The sequence below is a fragment of the Marmota marmota genome, unplaced genomic scaffold, assembly GCF_001458135.2.
Source record: "Marmota marmota marmota unplaced genomic scaffold, marMar, whole genome shotgun sequence".
Lineage (NCBI taxonomy): Eukaryota > Metazoa > Chordata > Mammalia > Rodentia > Sciuridae > Marmota > Marmota marmota.
In genome coordinates this window covers 17193005-17215458 of record NW_025999949.1, presented here as the reverse complement: position 1 = coordinate 17215458, position 22454 = coordinate 17193005, and the positions used below count along the sequence as shown (strand labels likewise).

Below are 22454 nucleotides of genomic sequence, written 5' to 3'. Positions count from 1 at the left end.
GGCCGGCCCCGCGAGCGCAGGAGTAAACACCGCCGGAGTCTCGGAGCCGCTGCAGAAGGGAATAAAGAGAGATGCAGGGATTTGTGAGGTTACGGCGCCCCAGCTGCAAGATGCACTAGCCGGCTGAACCCGGGATCGGCTGACTTGTTGGAACCCGAGTGCTCTGCACGCGAGCGTGGATGAGTTGAAGTTGCTTTCCCGGGGCTCATTTTCCACGCTGCCGAGAGGAATCCGAGAGGCCAGGCAATCACTCCGTCTTGCCATTGATTGGGTATCGGGAGCTTTTTCTTCCCCCCTCTCTTTCTTTTCCTCCGTCTTGTTGCATGCAAGAAAATTACAGTCCGCTGCTCGCCCGCCCTGGGTGCGAAATATTCAGCCCCGGTCTCTCCCGTGCATTGTGCAACCCAAAGATGAAAGACCGAAGGGGAGAAAGTTAAAGAAATCGCCCACATGCGCTGGATCAGTCCACGGCTTGGGGAAAGGCATCCAGAGAAGGTGGGAGCGGAGAGTTTGAAGTCTTTACAGGCGGGAAGATGGCGGACTGGAGCTGAAAGTGTTGATTGGGAAACTTGGGTGATTCTTGTGTTTATTTACAATCCTCTTGACCCAGGCAGGACACATGCAGGCCAAAAAACGCTATTTCATCCTGCTCTCAGCTGGCTCTTGTCTCGCCCTTTTGTTTTATTTCGGAGGCTTGCAGTTTAGGGCATCGAGGAGCCACAGCCGGAGAGAAGAGCAGAGCGGTCGGAATGGCTTGCACCAGCCCAGTCCGGATCATTTCTGGCCCCGCTTCCCGGACGCTCTGCGCCCCTTCTTTCCTTGGGATCAATTGGAAAACGAGGATTCCAGCGTGCACATTTCCCCCCGGCAGAAGCGAGATGCCAACTCGAGCATCTACAAAGGCAAGAAGTGTCGCATGGAGTCCTGCTTCGATTTCACCCTTTGCAAGAAAAACGGCTTCAAAGTCTACGTATACCCGCAGCAAAAAGGGGAGAAAATCGCCGAAAGTTACCAAAACATTCTAGCGGCCATCGAGGGCTCCAGGTTCTACACCTCGGACCCCAGCCAGGCGTGCCTCTTTGTCCTGAGTCTGGATACTTTAGACAGAGACCAGTTGTCACCTCAGTATGTGCACAATTTGAGATCCAAAGTGCAGAGTCTCCACTTGTGGAACAATGGTAGGAATCATTTAATTTTTAATTTATATTCCGGCACTTGGCCTGACTACACCGAGGACGTGGGGTTTGACATCGGCCAGGCAATGCTGGCCAAAGCCAGCATCAGTACTGAAAACTTCCGACCCAACTTTGATGTTTCTATTCCCCTCTTTTCTAAGGATCATCCCAGGACAGGAGGGGAGAGGGGGTTTTTGAAGTTTAACACCATCCCTCCTCTCAGGAAGTACATGCTGGTATTCAAGGGGAAGAGGTACCTGACAGGGATAGGGTCAGACACCAGGAATGCCTTATATCACGTCCACAATGGGGAGGACGTCTTGCTCCTCACCACCTGCAAGCATGGCAAAGACTGGCAAAAGCACAAGGATGCTCGCTGTGACAGAGACAACACCGAGTACGAGAAGTAAGTAGTGGGGCTGAATGCCTTTAGGAGTCGCCCTGGGCCCGGCCCACCTCGGCCCACCTCGGCCAGGTGTGAGGGTGGGGGAGGGAGCGGCTCAGGAGTCTCAGGTTTTTTCCTTCCTATTTGAAGCTTGGGACTGAGCACCCTGGTTCAAGTGTGTGGCCAGAAGTTGGGTAAAGTGCCTGAGCACTTTCTTGAGCCAAGTGGATGACGGAGTGTCTCCCTTTTGCTTAGAAAACCTTCAGGGGAATGTGTCTTCTGTTAAGGAGGGTTCTGATCTCTTTTGGAAACTGTACTTAAGCTTGGCATGGAAGGATGTTTCTGAGGGTATCTAGAGAACCCGAAAGGGGCTGATCTACCCACAATCAGCAGATCTTTCCCCGGAGATTGATGCTTTGTTTGCAAAACTCATGAACAGCGTACCTGTTCTTCCTGGAGTTGTCCTACTTCAAAATTTCATCTTTTTGTAAGCCTTCAGTTCATGTTAGCTGGGAGAGTGTTTTAATTGTAACTACTAAACTTGTGTGCCTGTCTCTTCCTTCCTCCATGGCATTGACTTTTATGAAGAGAGATTGTAGGCCTGTCAGGGCCAGTAGGCTCATATTCATTCATTCATTCATTCATTTACATGTATGTGCCCTGTCTCCTTCCTAGGGGAAACTTTAAAAAATCTGGGCCTCAGGCCCATTGCTGTAAATGCTGCTGGCTAATTTAGATTTCCCTTTTCCCTTTGTCTTTATTCATTTGCATGTAAATCGTAGACTGTTACTCTTTGAATGGGTGTGAGATGCCTCCTTAGCCTCTGTAGTGAGGCAAGTTTTGTCCAGTTGCTAAGTAACTGAGTTGGTTACTTTGTAGCCCTTTTCACCTTTCCTTTTCCTTTCCAGTGACAGTAACGGACAAAGTGGATTGGGGACTAAAGCTAGAATCCACAAATCTGCTTTAACCTGAACTTGGCCTGTCAGTTTCCTAATAGATGGGGTCTTCCCCAACCCCAGACTTTCCCTAATCTCTGGCTGTGAAAGAGTTAGTGAGTTCTTACAGTGCATTTCCACGTTACGCCAGTTAAAAACCAGAGCAGCCTTGTGCTACCCAGGGAAGGAAGGGGAACCTCTTGGCTGTGTATAAGAGGAACTGGCAGAGGTTGGCAGATTTTGCAATTGATTCATGAAATGCAGAATAGGGAAAATGCTTCGCAAACCTGCCTGGAACAGGAAGGGGCATGGTGGGAAAGCAGCCCTGAAAAGAAAGATTTGATTGTAGTCTGTGAATTTCCTCAGACTCTCAGGCCTCTGTGGGAGTGATGGGAAGGGAAATTAAAGTCCTCCTGTACTTGGTCACAAAGAGTGAAGGAGGAAGTAGCAAGCTCTGGGATTCTGATCCTCAAGCCCAACACCTTTTGCTTTCAAGCATAAGAAAAGCCTGAGGCTAGGATCAATTCTGAATCTATTTTACTTTTACTCAGGGGTAGTTATGTGTGAATGTTGGGTGCAGTAGCAATGGATTAAAAATCTCTCACAAAAGAAATTTAAACTATGGTTAGTAATGAACTGCTCTGTTTGTGTGACATTTACATTGACCTGTTCCTGTGGGTGCTTTTAAGAAGAAATGCGCCTAGCCTTTCAGGAATTTCTTTGTCTAGTGTGTATGGTGGAGTAACTCAGTCTGAAGCCTAGCCTTTCTATGTCTCCTAAAGCAATCCTTCCAAATTTTGTAGAAGGATTGTGTTGTTCTTCCTACTGAAAGAACTAGCTGATATTTCACTCTAGGAAACATGAATTATATATTTAGTTGGAAAACACCCGCAATCCAATAAAAGAATTATATCTTCCTTGGCCTCTTATTCCCAAAGTAAATATTAAATCTCTACTTTTTCTCCTGAGTGGAAGTTTTAGATTTCCAGAGATTGGCACTGGTTAGAGGTGGGGCTTGTTTCCTTGCAGCTTTAATTTTTGATAATTAAACTAATTTCTGACCTCTTTGTGATTGGGCCAAGAAATCTGACACCAACACCCTGTTTTGATTTATGTTTAAAGACCACCAGGGGTCAGGAGCTTCAGATTGGATCTCCTGGTAAAAGTAGCATTTAGAAGGAAAGCAAGTTTGCTCTTTATCCCAAGCAGAGCTTTCTTAAGCAGGGTCACCTCTGCTTTATGTTCCTCTTCTGCACACCTTACAGCCCTAACCTTGCTCGGTAGGACAGGATGCTGCCGCAGAACATTTGCATTCACTAACGTGGCATACCTGCCCTCATTGGGTTGTCAGAATTTTTGTTCTTGGCAAATGAAGCTTGCAGAAACTATTGGCTCTACTATGACTTTGGAACCATGAAGATGAAGCAAGAATTCTGAAATGTATATATGACATGCTCTCCTAGCAAGTGTGTGCTGTGCTCTGGAGGAAGAGCAACTGCTGTAAATATTGATGCTTTCTAGAAGTTAGTTTCCCATACATGAGATGCGCAGCTCCTCAAGTCTACTGCTAATCTTTCCAGGGCTTTACAGAGGAGGTGATAAAGAAGTTAGGACTATAGGGGTGGTCTGTATAAGTTTAGCGGCTTACAGACTCCTGTGACTTTTGATTCTCATCTTGAACATTAATATTTCCTTCTGTGAAATGGATTTTAGGAAGCTTCAGGTTGCTATAAGCATTCATTTGGTAATGGCTTGTAAAAAATGATTGTTTTTTTTTTTTCATCTATCTCTCCTCTTTATTAGCAAGTGCCTATGAAAAAACTGTACTTTAATTTATTCCCGCCAACAACCACATGTTGTTGGACTTAAAGGGATCTGATAATGTTTGGACTTAAAGGGATCTGATAATTTGATTGAAAATTTATGGTGTCAAGGCCAAGTTAGGATATTATAGAATATATACAAATATATCCACTAAAAACAGTTGCTTTTCGTGAAATACAGCATTATGTGGTACTATCTCATTTTGTGAAAATGAACATTATATAAAGGTATAGAAGAGCTACATGGAATTAATGAAAATACTTTTGTAATACAGAAAAAGTAAATTTCCCCTGTCATTTTTTGACCCAGACTTCCAAGATTATATTAAAACATTCATTTTTATGACACTCATAATTAATTTTCATCAGTTACATATTTTAACAGATGTAGATGACACCAGCTAAAATAAGTCGCTGCAGTGATTAGATGATTTGTAATGAAGCCTTAGAGAAATTCTTTGTGTTTTATATTCTTTGAGCTTCTTATGTATCCATATAGAATTACTGTATTTTGCATGAGCTTCATAGTTCATATCCCTTCAAAGGACATTATTGCAAAACTTCAGATTTGGCTATTTGAAATAGAAGAAAGAGAAGAAATGTGAGGTGGCTTCTATCTTTTGACCCCTCCAAGCAAAGTGGTGGCAATTATTTTAAGCAAATTCTGGGAATAGGGAAAATTCTGTGCAGGTCTTTTTGACAACTTCATTTTCTGTTTTTGCTAAAGCTGTACCCCACTGTCCTCTATCCTTAAGGGTAGGTGGTCATTCAACTTCTACCAGTCTCATTTCACAGCTGTTGAACAGAGGGACGGAATATTTAATTGACCAGTCAGAAATCTGGTTAGTGGCAGGAGTAGCCCTACAATGCAGACCTCCTGGATTTCCCCATAATCTGCATTTTTGCATTTCCAATCACAGCCATCAGACACCCTTAAAAGCTCTCCAGCCACTAGGAGATCTGTATTGGGGGGTCTTTCTTGTGAGACTTCTCTTGGAACCCTTTGGAGGCCTAATGGGAACTTGGACAAGCTTCAAAAAGAGAAGGAAAAAAAAAAAGCAAGCACATATGTATACAAATTGTCACCTGGTTTTAAGGACTGACACACTCCTGCTAAGGCCATCTTCAGATTTACAACTCTTACTCTGAATCTTCTTACCTTTTTCCATCATTTCTAACTAAGGTGGATGGGTCCCTGGAGCTGCTTAGCCTAGATGGGAGTTCTTGGAACCCTAAGGGGTTTGGCCCTAAGGGGTTTAGATTGACCAAATAATAAGTTGTGTTCAGATGCTTTATAGCAAAAAGAAAATGTGCACAAAAAAGTAATAATATAGATGACACTTTGTTTTTTCCTATTATCCCAAACTGTTAACAGACACTTTGAGCAAGTTCATGATCCAGCAGTGAACCTTAGGCAAATGTTTTCCTCTCCTGCAATGAAAGATGAGAATTGTGATTCACATGTATCAAATGTAAAATATTAGCATTTTTTCCTCTCCATAGTTGTATGAGAGCACAAAAGCATTTCTAAAATAGACTGCATGAGCACATATTAAGAATAAAGGGAGGGGGCTGGAGTTGTGACTCAGCGGTAGAGCGCTCGCCTAGCACATGCGGGGTGCTGGGTTCGATCCTCAATACCACATAAAAATAAAATAAAGGTCCAAAGTACATGTATGAAGACATGAATTGGTGTGAGTATACTTTGTATACAACCAGAGATATGAAAAATTGTGCACTATGTGTGTAATAAGAATTGTAATGCATTCCACTGTCACATATAAATAAAACAAATTTAAAAAATAAAATAAAGGTATTGTGATCAACTACAATTAAAAACCAATATTAAAAAAATAAATATAGAATCAGCTCTATGCAGAATGACGAAGTTGGCATGTTCGTCTTCTGACACTGACCTTCTAGTTCTCTCATTTCCTCCCCTTTTCACTTCTCCCTGAACCTGCTTTCTGGAGAGCACCTGAAAGCCTCATTCACAAGGAAACCCTGCATCCAGGTTGCGGTGTGACGGGCCACTTCTAGAACATGTGCATGTTGACGGAGTCCAGACTGGCAAAAAAATGAGGGTTCAAGTAGAATCTGTAGTCTGAACTAGGGGCCTACAGACTTTGTCCTCAGATCATGAATGGCTTGCAACTAAGGCATGGGCAGGCCCTCCCAATAGGAGGCCACTTTCAGTCCCTGTGACAATGACCTCAATGGGAAGTCACAGAATTGGCAAAAGAGGAGATGCCACAAGGTGGATATTGTTCTTTTGGCCAGAGCCTGAGAATCTGTCTCCTCAGAACACAGTGCCAGATAGCCCTGCCAATAGTGACCTTGAGTATGTCAGTGTCACATCAAAGGCTGTGGTTGATGGCCATCTGCTGTTCTCACAGCCATCTTGCCAGCTGCCTTGTGAGGCCATCTACTAGGGTGTAAACCGAGGCCAGCAGTGGTGAAGTGGTTTGTCTAAGGTTTCCCAGCTTATAAGTGGCTGAACTGAGGCTATAGTCCAGGTTTTCTGGCTCCCAGTTGTCTGTTCACTGAGGTCTGCTGCTCCTTGATTCTGTTCACTTTTTGGCAGGTGTATTCAGAATGAACCAGGTAAGGTGAGGGGGTTCCTGGATTCTGCCGTCTACAGATGTGACCATCCAAGCGCCTGTTTCCCTGAGCATAATGACTAATTGTTTTTACAGAAGAGCTCTTGCACCTCTACCAAGCTCTTGTAATAAACAGGGCCTCCCTGTGAACTAAAAGATTTGTTGGGTGCCTGTTACTTGAATTTACCGTTTTTCTTTCATTTAAGCCTTTCAACAGTAGTCTGGGGGTATGTATCCATGTTACAGATTATAATGTAGGCTCCAGAGAGAGGGTCAAGTAAGAGCTCAGTGTCACACCTGGTGCATGAATGGCTTCCAACAGGGATCTTAGATTTCAGAGTTCATTTTCCTTGTCAGAAATGTTACCACCTTAAAGAATCAAACTTTCCATCTGTTTACATGCAAATTTTTAACCAGTTGAGTCAGGGGTTTGTGGATCAACTCTTTTTTTCTTTTTTAACCTTTCCCCCTAATGCCTTTACTTTGTAAACATGATTCCCAAGGAAAGAACTTGGCTTGGAGATGTGGCCCTTAATTCTGACACCAATCTCTGAACTCCTTGATCTCCTCCATTCAAGCAACATGGTGCTGTGGTCTATATGAATTCTGATTTTAGTTCTCTCTAAGAGCTCCTTTAAGAAAAGTGAGGAAGCCACAAGTAATCTCCATGAGTGACCCTTTGCCCTCACTGGTAGCCCCTACAGTGTTTCCCCCTTTAATTGTAAGTGAACCTTTGAAATGGAGACTGGGGTAACTGTGACCCAAGGTGGAGAGTGTGATCCAATGGCAAAGAAATGGAAGATTCTGTACCTGGAACACAGGATACCTGCTCCCAGGACCTCAAGCTTCTGAAAGAAAATAGTGCTGCTGGCTGGGGGTATAGCAGGGGGAAGAGTAAGTGCTTGGCATTCACTAGGCCTCGTGTTCAAACCCAGCACTAAGAAGGAAAGAGGAGGGGGGAGGGAAAAAAGAAAAGATTAAAACATGTTAAATTTTGTGGGAAATTGGGAAGGTTCAGATGATATGAGGTGAAATTAAATTTCAAATCCCATTATAAGAGCTGGCTATTCTTGTGAAACTTGGCTGCATTCGGTCTACTCTAACACATAAATGCACCTGTATATTTATATCATTCTATCTCTTCGTATCCAAGTGCCTGTGTAGACATATTAATTACTACTTAACTAATAAGAAGTGTATTCAACACAATTTTCTTAACTTCCTTGTTTGTACCAGATGCCCATGTTCCTTGGACCTGGGGCCACCACAGTGTGCCATACCAGCTCCTGACTGTCTCCTGACCACTTCTCTTTATTGGTTTTCTAAAGTTGAAGACAGACTTTAAATTTGGATTTTTTTTTCCTTTAACATTCTCCAGAAGCATGTATTTACTTGTCCTATTAAATAGTCTTTGAAAATAGAATTGTTTTTTACTTCCAGCATTGGGGATTGAATCCAGGGTCTGTGTATGCTAGGCAAGCACTCTACCACTGAGCTATAGCCCCAGCCCTGAAAATAGGATTTTTAAGATGTGATTTTTTTTTCCAACTCATACTTACCCCACAGTTTAACCACTGAACCACTTACCTTTTCTTAGATACTGAGTTACCTTATGTGTATATATGTATATATGCATATATATATATATATGTATTTATTTATTTATTTTTTTCACTAGAAATAAAGTGTGATCCATGTTGGGTGTTTTCTTCTTGACTGAGGTCCCTACCCCCAAACAATAAAGAACTTCCTGCCCTGTTCCCCCCACCCCATTCCAATCCCATTGAGGCAATAGCTCTTTAAGGTACTGGTGAACATCCATTCAGGGAAATATCCATCATTAAATGACTGCTTAGATAAACATTTGTAGGTGTTAATTGGTCCTGCAGGGGGTCTTTGAAGCTTCCTGGGCAGTGTTCCCTTTGAAGTTTTGCTTTTGCTCCTGTCAGAAACCTCCCTGCATCTTTTACTGAGCAGGAGGCCGGACTTCTCTCTCCAAGGACCATGCTCCTTTTCTTAGGATTTCGGAGTCTGCAGGCCTGACATGGGGAGGCATCTTTCTTCTAGCTATTTGTATCAGTAAATCAAGGCCACATTCCTATTTTCTCTTTGGTTGGTGAATCCATGATTCATAGGACCTGAATTTGTGTTGGTCCCTTCCCCTCTGGGCCTCCAAGTCACATTCTAAATGAAAATGTGCTGTTCTTAATTATTTAAAAAAAAAAAAAAAAACAGAAAACAAAGTGAACCAAAAGTTTATACCTAGTTATTCTCAGTCCCCCCCTCCCCTTTCAGCTTAATTATTGCTTTTAATAGTACTGAGAGATTTGCAGGAATACACATCCTCTTTTTGTGTATCTGTTTGTCTGAAGACTTGTAAAAGGGAAGAAATTATGACCCTGGACCAGGAAAGTTACCGACTCACAAAGAGTCCTGGTCTAGGTTTTTAACCTCTTGGCCTCAGTTTCCACATCTGGAAATGGAGACCAAGATACTGGCCCCACAGGGTCATTAAGAGGATCAAAAGAGGTGGAATGTATGTGAATGTGCCTCGTAAACGCTAATATGCTCTATAGGGTGTTGTTATTATTAAGCCCCTTCCTGCCCTTTTCTAATGACCATAGGGGTTCACTTAAGTTTCATAACTTTTAACTAGGAACTCTATTCATCTTTTCCTTGAAACTTAAATCTCAGGCAGTTGTGGTAGGTGCCCTTGGAAGTTCAGCCATTGCTTTGTGGGCTGTGGAAAGGCCTACTTAGTGTCTTGAGTTGGAGCTTGCAGGTGGCAGGGGATGGAGATAGAAGAAGGAGGAGAACCAGGTACTTCCTTACCTCCATGTTCCCTGGTCAATTGCTCTGAGAATGCAGGTTATCCCTTTTGCAGTTAACTTGTACACCTTACCAGTTGCGGGTGACATTTGGAGGGATAACTTGTATGAGTGGTGCTCAGCTACTTGGTAGCCTCTCTGAGGGGGAGAAGAATCACCCAGTTCATTTTAAGTCACAAGATTTATTACAAGGGCTCATGAAACAGAAACTGAACTGAAATTGGTCTGGTAAATTCTCAGGACTCAGCTTAATACCTGGGACAAGCTACTTTGTGCCTGCTTTGGCCGGCATCATTGCCTGTGTGTGTGTCTGCCAGCTACTGGCCAGTTCTTTCCTAAATTCTCTTATCTGGACCTTGGAAAAAAATCAGTCTAACTTTTCCAGTGCTTCTTCTGGGAGAGCCATTTGTATTAGGTCATGTCTTCAGTGTGCTGGGGACCTGATCAGTGAAAGGACTGCCTGTCACCTTACTACCCTTGATTTATTAGGTGGACAGCCTTTTGCAAAGAACAGCTTAGAGTTGCTTCCTGGAACCGGGGACTGTGGTTAGGGGAAGTTGTCTGTGGCAGGCACTGTTGAAGCCATATCCTGTTGGCACTTAGTATTTGAGCCCAGTTGTTGTTGTTGTTGATGATGATGATGATGATGATAGCAACAGCAGCTAATATTTATTGAGGGTGTACTATATGCTGGGTAATGTACAGCATCTTCTTTAATCTTTATGTCTACCTTGAAGTAAGATATCCATTTTATTTCAATTTTATAGATGTTGAAACTGAGTCACAGTGTCTCAAGGTGACCCATTTAAGAGTTGTGATATGAACTCTTAAAGAGTTATGACATAACACGGTTATGATATAAACAAAATTGTCTGACTTCCAAACCTGTGGTCTTAACCACACCAACCTTACCGTTTGAATAGCTGGCATTGATGTCAACAAGATCATGCACTCACATAAAATAATGTGATTGATTTATGGAGTATCATTTGGGTTTCTCTCCTAGAATTTATTCAATCTTACTTTAGAAGTGAGATGGTTCTAGTTTGACAATCTGGTTTCCCAGCTTACAGTAGGTTAGAAGCAGTAAATTTATAGATGAGAGAGTGATTCTTGTAGATGGATCTGGGAAGAAAGGTCAGCTGTCAACCAAAATACAGGGAAGTGGGTCAGAAAGTTACAGAATATAAAGCCCAGAAGTAAAGAAGCATGGCAATTTAAGAATTGCAGGCTCAGTGCCCAGGAGTCGCCTCCCTATTCCTCAGAAGTCCCAGTACCTACGTCCTTGCCTGTCACCCAGTGGAGCATCTGTAAATATCTGATGAACTGCTGCAAGGTTTAGGATTGACCCTGAGGCATCATTTGGGTTTACTGTCCTTTAAGAAAGTAGAAAAACAAACAATCCACTTGATAACTTTTGTGACCATGTGGGTAATATAAAAATATTTTGAGTCCCTTAAGAATAAACTTGTCACCAACCGCGGTGTATTCTCAAGGGCTCTGAAGAGACAGGATCTCCTTTGGGTTTTTGGTGGGTTTGGCTAACTCAGATTTCTGTTTTTTTTTTTTGTTTTTGTTTTTTTTTATGACATACCTGTAGTATAAACTCGAGACATGATATTGTGATGTGGGTCTGTAGCGCTAGCTTACCTCGATTGACTAGTGCCCAAATGCCTTTAGTGAAAAAAGTGGCTCTGAGCCAAGGTTGACCTTTCTGTCCAAGGTGTAACATATGCATTCTGGGGTTTGGAAAAGGGAGGTGCCTGTGAGGTGATAAGGGGACATCTATAGTCTGTTGCCCAGGAACTCTGGGAGGTATGTTGAGGCTCATGTCATTGCCTTCTTTTTTTCTATTATCCTTGATGGGCTCAGGATGGCAGATGATGGTGGAGGAGAATGGATTTCACGTTTCCTATGTGCATTCCAGCATCCTGGATTGGTGGAGATCATCCGTAGTGATCATACCACCATCCTGCTAGAATGTACCTTTGGGGTTTCTCCTAGTTCCTGTGTTGGCAAGGTGTGGTGAGCCAGCCTCTCACCCCCTCCCCACTCCCCAATTTCCATTCCTATGGCAGATCTGTGTTCTTCCTTCCCCCCTCTTTCCCATACACCCTCTTTCCTCTTTCTGGAGAGCTGCCACCCAGCTCCATCTTCCAGAGTCATTTCCTCGAAGCCTAAGACCAGGCCAAATTCCCTGGGTCTATGCTTTCTTTTAGAATATTTAGTAATTACCCCAGCTGTAAATTTCCGTTGGTTTAACTATTTTTCTCTCTTCCCAATGGATTGTATAGGCCCTGAGGGGAGGATTCATGTGTGTGTGTGTGTGTGTTAATTTAATCAACAGATATTTATTGAGTTCCTAAGATATGCAGGCACTGGGACTCAACAGTGAATAAAAGAGACACTTGTCCTGCACTCAGGACACCTACAGTCTAGTGGCTAGAGGTGAGACCGTACAAATCATGGCATGTGTTAAGAAGATGCTGTAAAAAAAAAAAAAATGTAAAGGCAGTGGCTCTCAACCTTGGTTGTACAACAGGATCTCAAGGGAGGACCTCTGAGGACAGGTCCTGGCCCCAATTTAGGTCAGTCAGACTCTATGGATGAAGGTCCAGCTTTCTGCACAGTTCACCAGGTGTACTACATGCCCAGGGAGCTGGTGGAGTGGGGGAGGACTTTGAAGTTTTAAATATGGAGGGGGAGAAAGGCCTCTGGGAAAATGGCCTTGAGCTGTTTCCCTTCAGAACCTCAGCATGCAGGCCTGATTCATAGTAGGCACTGCGTTTTTGTTGAATAAATGAAAAAAATTACGTTTATTTAATAAACAGGAATGTTACCACTGTAGATTCAAAGTGCCAGGTCTGAGGCTGAGACAGGAGGACCTCAAGTTCAAGTTCAGCCGCAGCAATGTAAGGAGGCTTTGAACAACAGCAAGACCCTTGTGCCCCCCCCCCCCCCAAAAAAAAAAATTGAAGAACCCACAGCTGTAATCNCCCCCCAAAAAAAAATAGGATGGGGGATGTGGCTCAGTGGCAAAGTGCTGCTGGGTTTAATCCCTAGTACCAAACAATAACAACAAAAATGTCACTCTTCTTGCTTTATAACATAGGCCTTCCTATTCCCCTTCCAAGGTCATTTTATTCATTTGCGTATTCCCCTAGTTTCTGTTTATTGTCATAGGAAATTTCTTCCAATAAGTGTTTTTAACTTTTTTTTAAAAATTGTAGATGGACACAATACCTTTATTTTATTTATTTATTTTTATGCGTGCTGAGGATCAAACCCAGTGCCTCTACCACTGAGCCACAACCCCAGCCCTGGGTGTTTTATAATTTTTAAGTTATTTTCTGCCTTCTCCTTTCTTTTAAAAAAAAAGTATTTATTTTTTAGTTGTAGTTGGATATCTTTAGTAGTATCTTTATTTATTTATTTTTATGTGGTGCTGAGGATCAAATCCAGGGCCTCGCCTTTGCTAAGCGAGCCCTGTACTGCTGAGCCACAACCCCAGTGCCCTCTGCCTTTCCCCTTTTTTTTTTTTCTAAAAAAAATTGTTGTATTAGATGTATCAATGAAATCAAGTTAAAATGAAGCAAGGGGGTTTGCTGTATTATATAAATCCAAAGAATTTATTGCTATAGGCAAAACCATTCTGAACTTTTTATCATTTAATTTTAACTGTCTGTAGATATTGGACCCTCACCCCCCTGCACTTTTCATTTCAGTTTTTCTCCCCAAAGGTTGATTGAGTAGATCTTATGGCCTACATTTTTTTTTTGCTCAGGTTACACCTGAACTCTGTTAACTGATACTGAAGTGTTGCCCTAGGGCGTTTACCAGCATAGAGCTTAATTGAGCTATCAACCTTCTAATGAATTCTTATTGAGATTTATCATTTAATTAAAAAGTGAAGGAAGAAAAAAGCAAAAGAAAGATGTGTCACTGTTTCTCCCACTGGCTTCTACTTCCTCCTTCTAAACTCTCCTGGTTTGATTGTGATGGCAAGTGGAATCATCTGGAATATCGTATTAAAGGACCCAGGGTGCATAGACAAAATGGATGGTGCACTGTATTACAATTACCTGACTGCTTAGTGGGTCTTAAAAATTGATTCAGATTTGGTGACAATCATATGGCACTTGATTAAATGTGAATTATGTTTTATGTTCATCCTAAGGTTGGAAAGGCCATTTTCCAAAATTATTGCAAGGTCTGTATATCTGAAGCAATCTGAAAATCCAATCAGAAGGAATCTAATACTGAAATGCTGCTGCTTTCCTGAGAGGCAGAGAATAAATTTTTCGTGAAAACACCATTTCTTATAAGCTACATGCTCCTTTAAAATTCACATTGCATTAAAAAAGCTACCTTTAAGCAGCACTTTTTATGATGACTGCATTTTTAAGTATGCAAGAGTAATGTTGCAAACCCATAAATGTAGGGCAGTCATCTTTTATTGATTCAAAGAGTAGAAATGTGTAATATTTTTTGTATTTGGATTGTAGAGTTATATTACGTGTTTTTTTAAAAAAAATGAGTAGTATTTTATGTTAAGATAAAATTTAAGTACCTCAATGTTTAGTACAGTTAAAAGATGGGAGTAGTATTTTCCTGTATTTATTTTAGACTTCACTATGTCTAAGGAGTAACTCAAGTAGGGATAAAAGAGGGCAGAAAGGATTCAAAGCCAAAATACATTTTAGGTTTCTATAAAAGTAATCTAAGCAATGTGCACCTTTGGGCTGGGGTTGTAGCTCAGTGGTGGAGCACTTGCCTGGCATGTGTGAGGCACTGAGTTCAATCCTCAGCACCACATATCAAAAAATAAGATAAAGGTATTATGTTCATCCACAACTAAAAATATTTGAAAAGAAAGAAACGTGCATCTTTAAATTTTAGAAACTGACATGATAACCCGAGGAGGGTTGGTGAGGGTTGGAGCTTCTTTGGACCTGGACCTGTTTGTCTCTTTTGATGTTCCTGCATGAGACCTGCTCCATAGCTGATTGAGGACAGTGGCTCTGTATATTGTGTGCACATCTGTCTGTCTGTTGTATATGTGTTCATGGAGGGGATCATGGTGTTCAACTGACCCTGAATACTTGGGTCAGAGAGGAGAGGAGTAAGATTATGGAAGTGATCTTAAGATCTAGCATAAGTCTTGCATCATGTACATAAGGAGATCAAGATCCAGGGAAGTTTGGCAAGTTGCCCAGGGCCGTGTAGTTAGTTATGACAGACTTGAAAGTAGAGTACATGTCTCTTGACTTCCAGTGCAGGGGCATGTGGCGGTCACACATATGGGTCCTGGATACTGGTGGTTTGAATTTCAGAGGTGGCTCTGTCACTAGACGTGAGACCTTTGGCATATTCTGTTTCCATTTCTTCATTTGTAAAATGGGGATGATAATAATTTCTGTTTCACAGGTTGTTATTGGGAGGATTAAGTGGATAATAATGTGTGACATGCTTAGGACAGTGCTTGGTGCATAGTAAACACTCAATAAAGAACCACTGTTACTGTCATTATTAATCTCTGCCATTAAACCACATTAGACCCAAATAATTCCAGTCTTACAATTTGTGTGTGTTTATCATTGTTTTAATTTCATTTTCTTTCCTTTGACCTGTTTACAGCTCTTTAAAATTGTAGTGTGCAACGTGATACCACAGCTTGCCAGTCACATCGAAGCTCATGGTGGTTTGGCAAGTGCCCAGAATTCCAACCACCTGTTGGAACTGTTGCCAAAATACAGTACATTTCATTGTCTGGAAGTCGTTCAGTCAGGAGAGCAAATCATTAATATGACTGTGTCTTTTTTTTTTTTTTTTTTTGAGAGAGAGAGAGAGAGAGAGAAATTTTAATATTTATTTTTTAGTTTTTCGGCGGACACAACATCTTTGTTTGTATGTGGTGCTGAGGATCGAACCCCGGCCGCACGCATGCCAGGTGAGCGCGCTACCACTTGAGCCACATCCCCAGCCCATATGACTGTGTCTTCAAGAAAATTTTTTCTTTCACAAAAGTATTATATTCTGTGAAGATAAGCAGGCACTTGGGTCTTTCTCCTATCTCCTGAGAAAACATTAAAATGGGTGGCAGGTGTGTTAATGGTATCCCCTGAAATAAATTTCAGAAATAAATCTGTGCAAGATTGAAAATATAAACTAATTAATTTCTTTCTCTAGCAATCCAAGAAGCCACACAAGAGATCCTGTCATGCAGGGGCATTGGGTGAATCCTGAAGCAATAACAGGAAATAACTTTCTGCTCTTAATAACTTGCACTGCTATTACCAATGGATGACTTTTCCTCTAGGATGGCATTTTTGGCCACTGCAGAACCAAGACTTGGGTACTGTTTCTGCATGTCATGTTTAAGTAGCATGCACCTGTCCTTGATGATAAACCTAGAAGAGCAGCCAAGGTAAAAGTTAGGAAAGAAACTCAAACCTGTGGTTTGAAGATCCAGGAGCATTCAGACACATCAGAAGGTCAATTTTCATCTTATCTCCCAAGAGACAGCTGCAGTTATGAACAAACATAGTGTAAGAGCTTTTCTGTAATACTGGGTTTGCCACCAAATCCAGATGTGAGCTGATTCCTATTGGAATCCACTTTATAGCGAGCTTCACTGTCATTGGATCAACTAGGCCCCTTGAAACTTCAGTGTCCATGTATATATATGTCTCTCTGTATAGATATTTTATTTATTTATATGTATATCGTAATAGGATTATATTGTTATAAATCATAGAGTTATGCAGAGTGTTCCCTAACATATAGATTTTTAAAAGGGCCTCTTGAGTGCTGAGTGATTCACTAAGTACAGGTTAAAGTGAGCTCTTCCTGCTCTCATCCCCAATTTGATATTATGTGGCTCAAGACAAGAAGTGGGATGTGTATTCTATGTCTGTTTTTTTTTTTCTAGGAATATTCCTGAGACTGATATTGAATATTGTTTTACACCAAAAATCAAGGGACAATTTAAAAACCTTGTTTTGGTGGCAGGGGCATCTGTGTTCCTTTTCCTTGTCCCAAGTTCCTCATTTCTTTTCTATTAAATCAAGATCTTCTTTTTTTTCAATGAACTGATTTGTAGATCCAGGTAGTAGCTTGGTAAAAAGACCGCATTGTATTTCTAGTGAATTCACTGAATTAGAAGAGATGTGTTAAGTGGACATTTTGAATAGGTCTCTGAAAATATAAAATACTTGCTTTTGGAACTCCTGGGTACGATGGCCTGGGAGCTTTCTCAGTTTGTTCCTATTCAGGCCGTGGTACAAGAACTATCATTTGAAGCCTGTCATTTCAGTCCCCCCAGGGGTATAAAAATGGTCTAGTGATTTTTCAGATAGCAGAGCACAAATCAACAGGCCATTTGGCCTGCCCTTCAGCCCAGGGCATTACTTGTTAATCATCAGCTTCATCTGCAGCAGCTTCTATTAAGCATTACTCTGTCCACGCAGGTGAGATGGTAATCTGGGAGTCTGGTTCCAACATGTACTGAAGGATTCTCTGAAGTTTCCTTCCTCTTTCTATTCCCTCAACCTGCATAATTTTAGGGGTTCAGGCATGCAGACTTTGGGAGTCCTATTTATGTCATTCAGGCAAGTAAATTCTGGAAGTTAGACTGTAGCCCTTGAATCTGTTTTTGGACCTTAGATTGTTCTGCCTTGCATTATAATTATTTAGTTTCTATCTGTCTAGATTGTTACTCATTTAGGTGTAAAGTTGACTTATTCCCTTGTGGACCCCAGAGTCCTCCTCCCAGTACAGTGACTTGCTTGATGTGTCCTTACTAAAGGTTATTTTATTTGATTAGCCCTCTGTAGTTCTTTCTTTCATGTGGAAATTCCAGAACCAAAACAAAAGGTAGAAACATGGCAAATTCTATACTTAAAAAAAAATCTATTATAATTCTTTCTTTGATATGTGTATTTTTCAAATATAGAAAATATTAGATATAGAAAATATTAGGGTTCAAAGTATATAGCACCTCCTTTCATGGTGGAAAAATGTACCTGAGAGGCTTTTTCTTTCTACTATTTGCTTCTAAATGTATTTTAACTGCAAAGTTATTTGAATGGTTCATACTTTATACACGACTTAGGCTCAGAATGGTTAGTTGTATGTTAGTTGAACATCAATTACCCTTGAATATCAGCTAGCTCCAGGAGAACAGGGATGGTGTATATTTGTTTTTATTCTGTTTCCCTAGCACTTAGCATAGTGCTAAACTTACACTGGGTCCTCAAGGAGTATTTGTTGAATGAGCATTTTTCTTTGTGTTAGTGCAGGAAGACTTTGGAAACTGAATTGTTAAGAGTTTATTTATTTATTTATTTTCTTGAATAAACATCTCAAAGACAATGTTGATTGGGAAAATTATATTTAGAAAAGTTTTTTTTTTAACCCCCCCTGGAGATTTAAGATAATAGGAGTAAAATTAGAGATTTACCAAAATCAGATGATGATTTGCAGCTTTAAATTAACTTAAGCCTTTGATTGTCCTTTTAGCTACAAGGGAGGTCCTGGGTTGTAACTCATTCATATTTTGATGAACTAGTGCTTTATGGAACCTAGTCTGCAATGTATTGTTTGAGATGGGCCCCAGTTGTTGGCTAGATACAGTGTATATTGCTTGGAAGCTGGCGTCCTTTTGGGGAGCAGGCTGAGAGATGGTGATCCCCAAGAAGAGAATCGTGGTAGAATTCTTTGGTAACTCCATCATAAAGGATGCCCTTGTTCATTCTTTTGGTGCCCTGGCTGCTTCCCGCCATGAAGGGACCAGAGCTCATCCCCATCTCCCTGCTGGTGGAATGGACACAACATGCCATGAACTTTGTTCCCACAACATAAACCACACACAGAAGGTATAGGGATGTGATTCTGTGGTGTGACCGCATGGCATGGTTTCTGCAGGCTGACCTCAGCTTCTACGCTGCATCCTAAGGCCACTTAGCTACAGGCCTTTGGTTGAAATTCACATCTCTGCAGAACCATACCTGGCACTTCTGCCCACACTTGCCAAGGATGGATTTTGCACACTTCTTCTTCCCAGGTGTTCTCTGGCAACTATCAAAGGACCATTGGAGGCCCTTCTTTGTGGCTTTTCACAAAAGCCCTATCTCCTGCCTGAGTCACATGACTTCACTCTGCTTCTTCCTTTTAGTTAATCTTGTTTTCAGGAACCCTCCTTCCTTCCTCTGAAGGCTTGTGTATGCTTATGCACTCACTCACACACACATGCACACTCACAGTCACACTCTTCCGGTGCCCTGATGCTCCCTTATTCTAGGTCAGGCCTCATATTGCCATTCAAGTCAAGCTTTCTTTGCACATGCGAGTTCTCCTCTCATAAGCTCGACTGCAGGGCTGGGGATGTGGCTCAAGTGGTAGCGTGCTCGCCTGGCATGCGTGCGGCCCTGGTTCGATCCTCAGCACCACATACAAACAAAGATGTTGTGTCCGCCAAGAACTAAAAAATAAATATTAAAAAATTCTCTCTCTCTCTCTCTCTCTCTCACTCTCTCTTAAAAAAAAAAATAAGCTCAACTGCAGATTTCACTTTTCACTAAAGAGAACTTAGGGCATAAACCACAATTAGTGGATGTGTTGGAAAAAAAAAATCTGTCTGCAGAAGTGTGACTTTAGCATTGTTAAAAATACAAACATGTGATGGTGCACACCTGTAATTCTGGCCGCTCAGGAGGCAGAGACAGAAGGATCCAGAGTTCAAAACCACCCTCAGCAAGAGCGAGGCGCTAAGCAACTCTGTGAGACCCTGTCTCTAAATAAAATACAAAATACAGCTGGGGATGTAGTTTAGTGTCTTAGTGCTCCTGAGTTCAATCTGCGGCACCGCCCCCCACCCAACCCCCCAAAAGTATAAACATTATAGAAAGTTTCCCGACTAGACTTTCCAGGACCACCTTTAGCAGTTCAGTGTTTAATTCTTCTTGTCTTAAGTACATATTATTTATGTTCTTGAAAACAGGATCATTACATACATGTTCTTTTTTGATATCTCTTTTAATCACTTAATTATATCTCAAGCATTATTTCATGGCTGTATGTATATCGCTCTTTCTCATTCTGTTTCAATAGTTTTGAGGTATGTGTTGTGAAAATAAGTACTTTGATTAGATTAGGGTTGAGGTAAAATTGACATCTGACTCTTGTTTGCGGTTTCTGTTTCTGTAGAGTCACATCCCCATTTTTTGATAACAAGTAACACCCTAGATTTTTTTTAGCAAAATGAATTTCAGGGGGATATCTAAGTTAAATGCTATTTTTCCCCCATTTCCCACACTTGTTTAAAAATCTGTTTTAAAGCTCCAAAAAAGCCTTGAGATGTTACTTTTAAAAATGTTTTTAAAAAATAGTGTTTTTTCCCCACCCTATTTCTCTGAAAGACCAAAGTCCACTAATGGAAGACTATCAGTCTCAGGTCTTATGTACATGAAGAAAAAAACTTTTCTCTGAATCTGGATTACTCTGGGATTTGCAATTGCAAATAGAGGAAGTTAAGGTAGGACCCTTAAATAAAGGTAACTTAAATAAGTCCCTTAAATAAGGTGTTTTTGGTGGAAAATGGGTGGCAAGGTACAACCCGCTGTTTCTCATTATTTCACACAGTGCTTTCAAAATGTCTGTTTTGTCACTTGGCACTAGTGAGTACAAATCAAAACTGGCCACATGATCGAAATCTCTGACTGGGCGGTGCATGGGTCTTACTGTGATTTAGTCAAAATTAAGAAAGCAAAAGCAAAGGAAGAAAAAGTAAAAAGAGGGTTCACATTTTTCTCATCATGGGGCTAAATTGCTGCCTGCTGAATTTTCTCTTTATGATTAGAACTGACAGTTGAACAGATAGGTTTTATTTTTTGGGGAGTTCAGGAAGAAACTGTCAAGTTTTGGTTTGATTGTTCTCTTTTCTGGGTCTCTCCTTATTTCCCCTGTTTCTTCTTTTCTTTCTTTTTTTTTTTTAAAGCATGGTTGTATTTATCAGAGAGCAACCACTGTTGGGCACATCCTTCTGTGATAAGCATTTGCAGATTTAAGTCTGAACCGTACCAGAAATCACTTTGCATTTTTCTGGTGTAGCAGAAATGAACCCAGTTCATTCGCTCTGGACAGCTTTACCCAAGTGGCTCAGAAGGGACCTACTTGATTTTCTAAAGAAGACCTCATGCAGGATCTGATTTAATATAGCTCCACTAAGGCAGATTGACTTTTTTTTTTTTCATGTCCCGGTTTTATGTTTCCATGAATATTGGCCTTAATTTCCCCCCAAATGAGGAATGACCTTGCTCAAGTGTCCCTGGCTCATTTCAGTTCTCAAGTAGTAAGCTTGGGAAGGTTCTCAGCTGGGAGAAGGAAGGGGTGTTCAGCAGTTGCCATTTGATACATTTGCTTTCTACCTGCTGGCTTCAAACGGTATTAATTTTTATGTGCTCATTGTGCATTGTGTTTAATTAAAAGCAGTTCTATTCGCAGAGGCACTTGTAGGATTTTTTTTTTCCCTGAAATGAATAAAACAAATAGGCATCTGGTATTTGTTTTGTAAAACACAATTCCCATAAAATGAGGAGTAATAAAACATAATTATCTGTAAAGGCTTGTTTTATAAGCCTGAGAATGGGCTTGTTTCTACCAGGTTTTTAAATTCTACTCATGGGATGAAGAATCTCATTGTACTTTAATACATAACAACAATAGCAACAAATGCTTCCCAATTACATGCATGAGTCCAACTTATCTTTTATTAAACAAATGTTATTTTCTGTTATAGGGTACGTGGTAAAAGGTTGCCATTACATTGCTTCTAGGTAAGCACATTAGGTTGAAGGATTTATTTATTTCCTTGTCTATCTTCTGTATAGTCTTATAGCTTTATATATGATTTATTTCCTTCAGCATAATCATAGAAATGACTTCATAGCTGACCGTTGAGATTTTTAGGTCACAGACCACTCTGTGGTTTTCCAAACCTCCTTTTAGAAAAATACACATCAAACTTAACACAGGTTTTTGTAGGGTTCATATACCTTCTGATGCTTGGTTCATGACCTCTGCCATTGCCTAATAATTAATTTAAAAACTGTGCCTATAATCTGAAGCTAATATTTTAATTTTCATATATGAATATCTGGTGGAAGAAATCTATTCAGTGTTTTAAAAGCACTGGAGTAATTTTAGGGTCGGGCTCCTTTCTAGGAATGGAGGACCTCTTTCATCTGGGGGTGGGGGATACAGAGTGTGGCTCCTATAAAAATTACTAATGCAGAGGTGGATGTGCTGTCAGATTGGATGGCAGTGTCTGCATCCCTCGGGGCTCCTGTTCCCCAAACTGTTTTCATTGTTTTTGTACAGTGCTGGGCATGAGCCTTGAAGTGGTGAATTCATCCTCTGAGGTTGTGTGTCCATTGCTGCAAGAATAAAAGAAGCAGTAGCAGAGTCCTGCAGCGCAGTATTTCATGTGACAGTTTTATGTGGTTGTGTGATGTTGCAGAGTCTTGCATGTAATATCGACCCTCTTCTTTTGAATCAAAGCACAGGATTTTACTGGAGAAGGGTGGCTTCAGAAATAACTGAGCTCTTTGCAAAATTAAGGCCCTATGTATGTATACCATTCTTCTATAAAGCCATTGATTACAGGAAGTAGAAGGACATATATTTAATATTTGTATTCCACTAGAGAAG

The 22454-nt window shown here is 41.0% G+C and overlaps 1 protein-coding gene across 1 annotated transcript in view; it reads left to right on the top strand.

Annotated features, from left to right (window-relative positions):
* Positions 1-22454, top strand: part of Ext1 (exostosin glycosyltransferase 1) — a 265489-nt gene continuing 243035 nt past the window's right edge. The window contains exon 1 of the mRNA XM_015486395.2: positions 1-1581. Within this exon, the coding sequence (XP_015341881.2) occupies positions 620-1581 (962 nt within the window). The 5' untranslated portion in view covers positions 1-619. The remainder of the gene's footprint in view (positions 1582-22454) is intronic.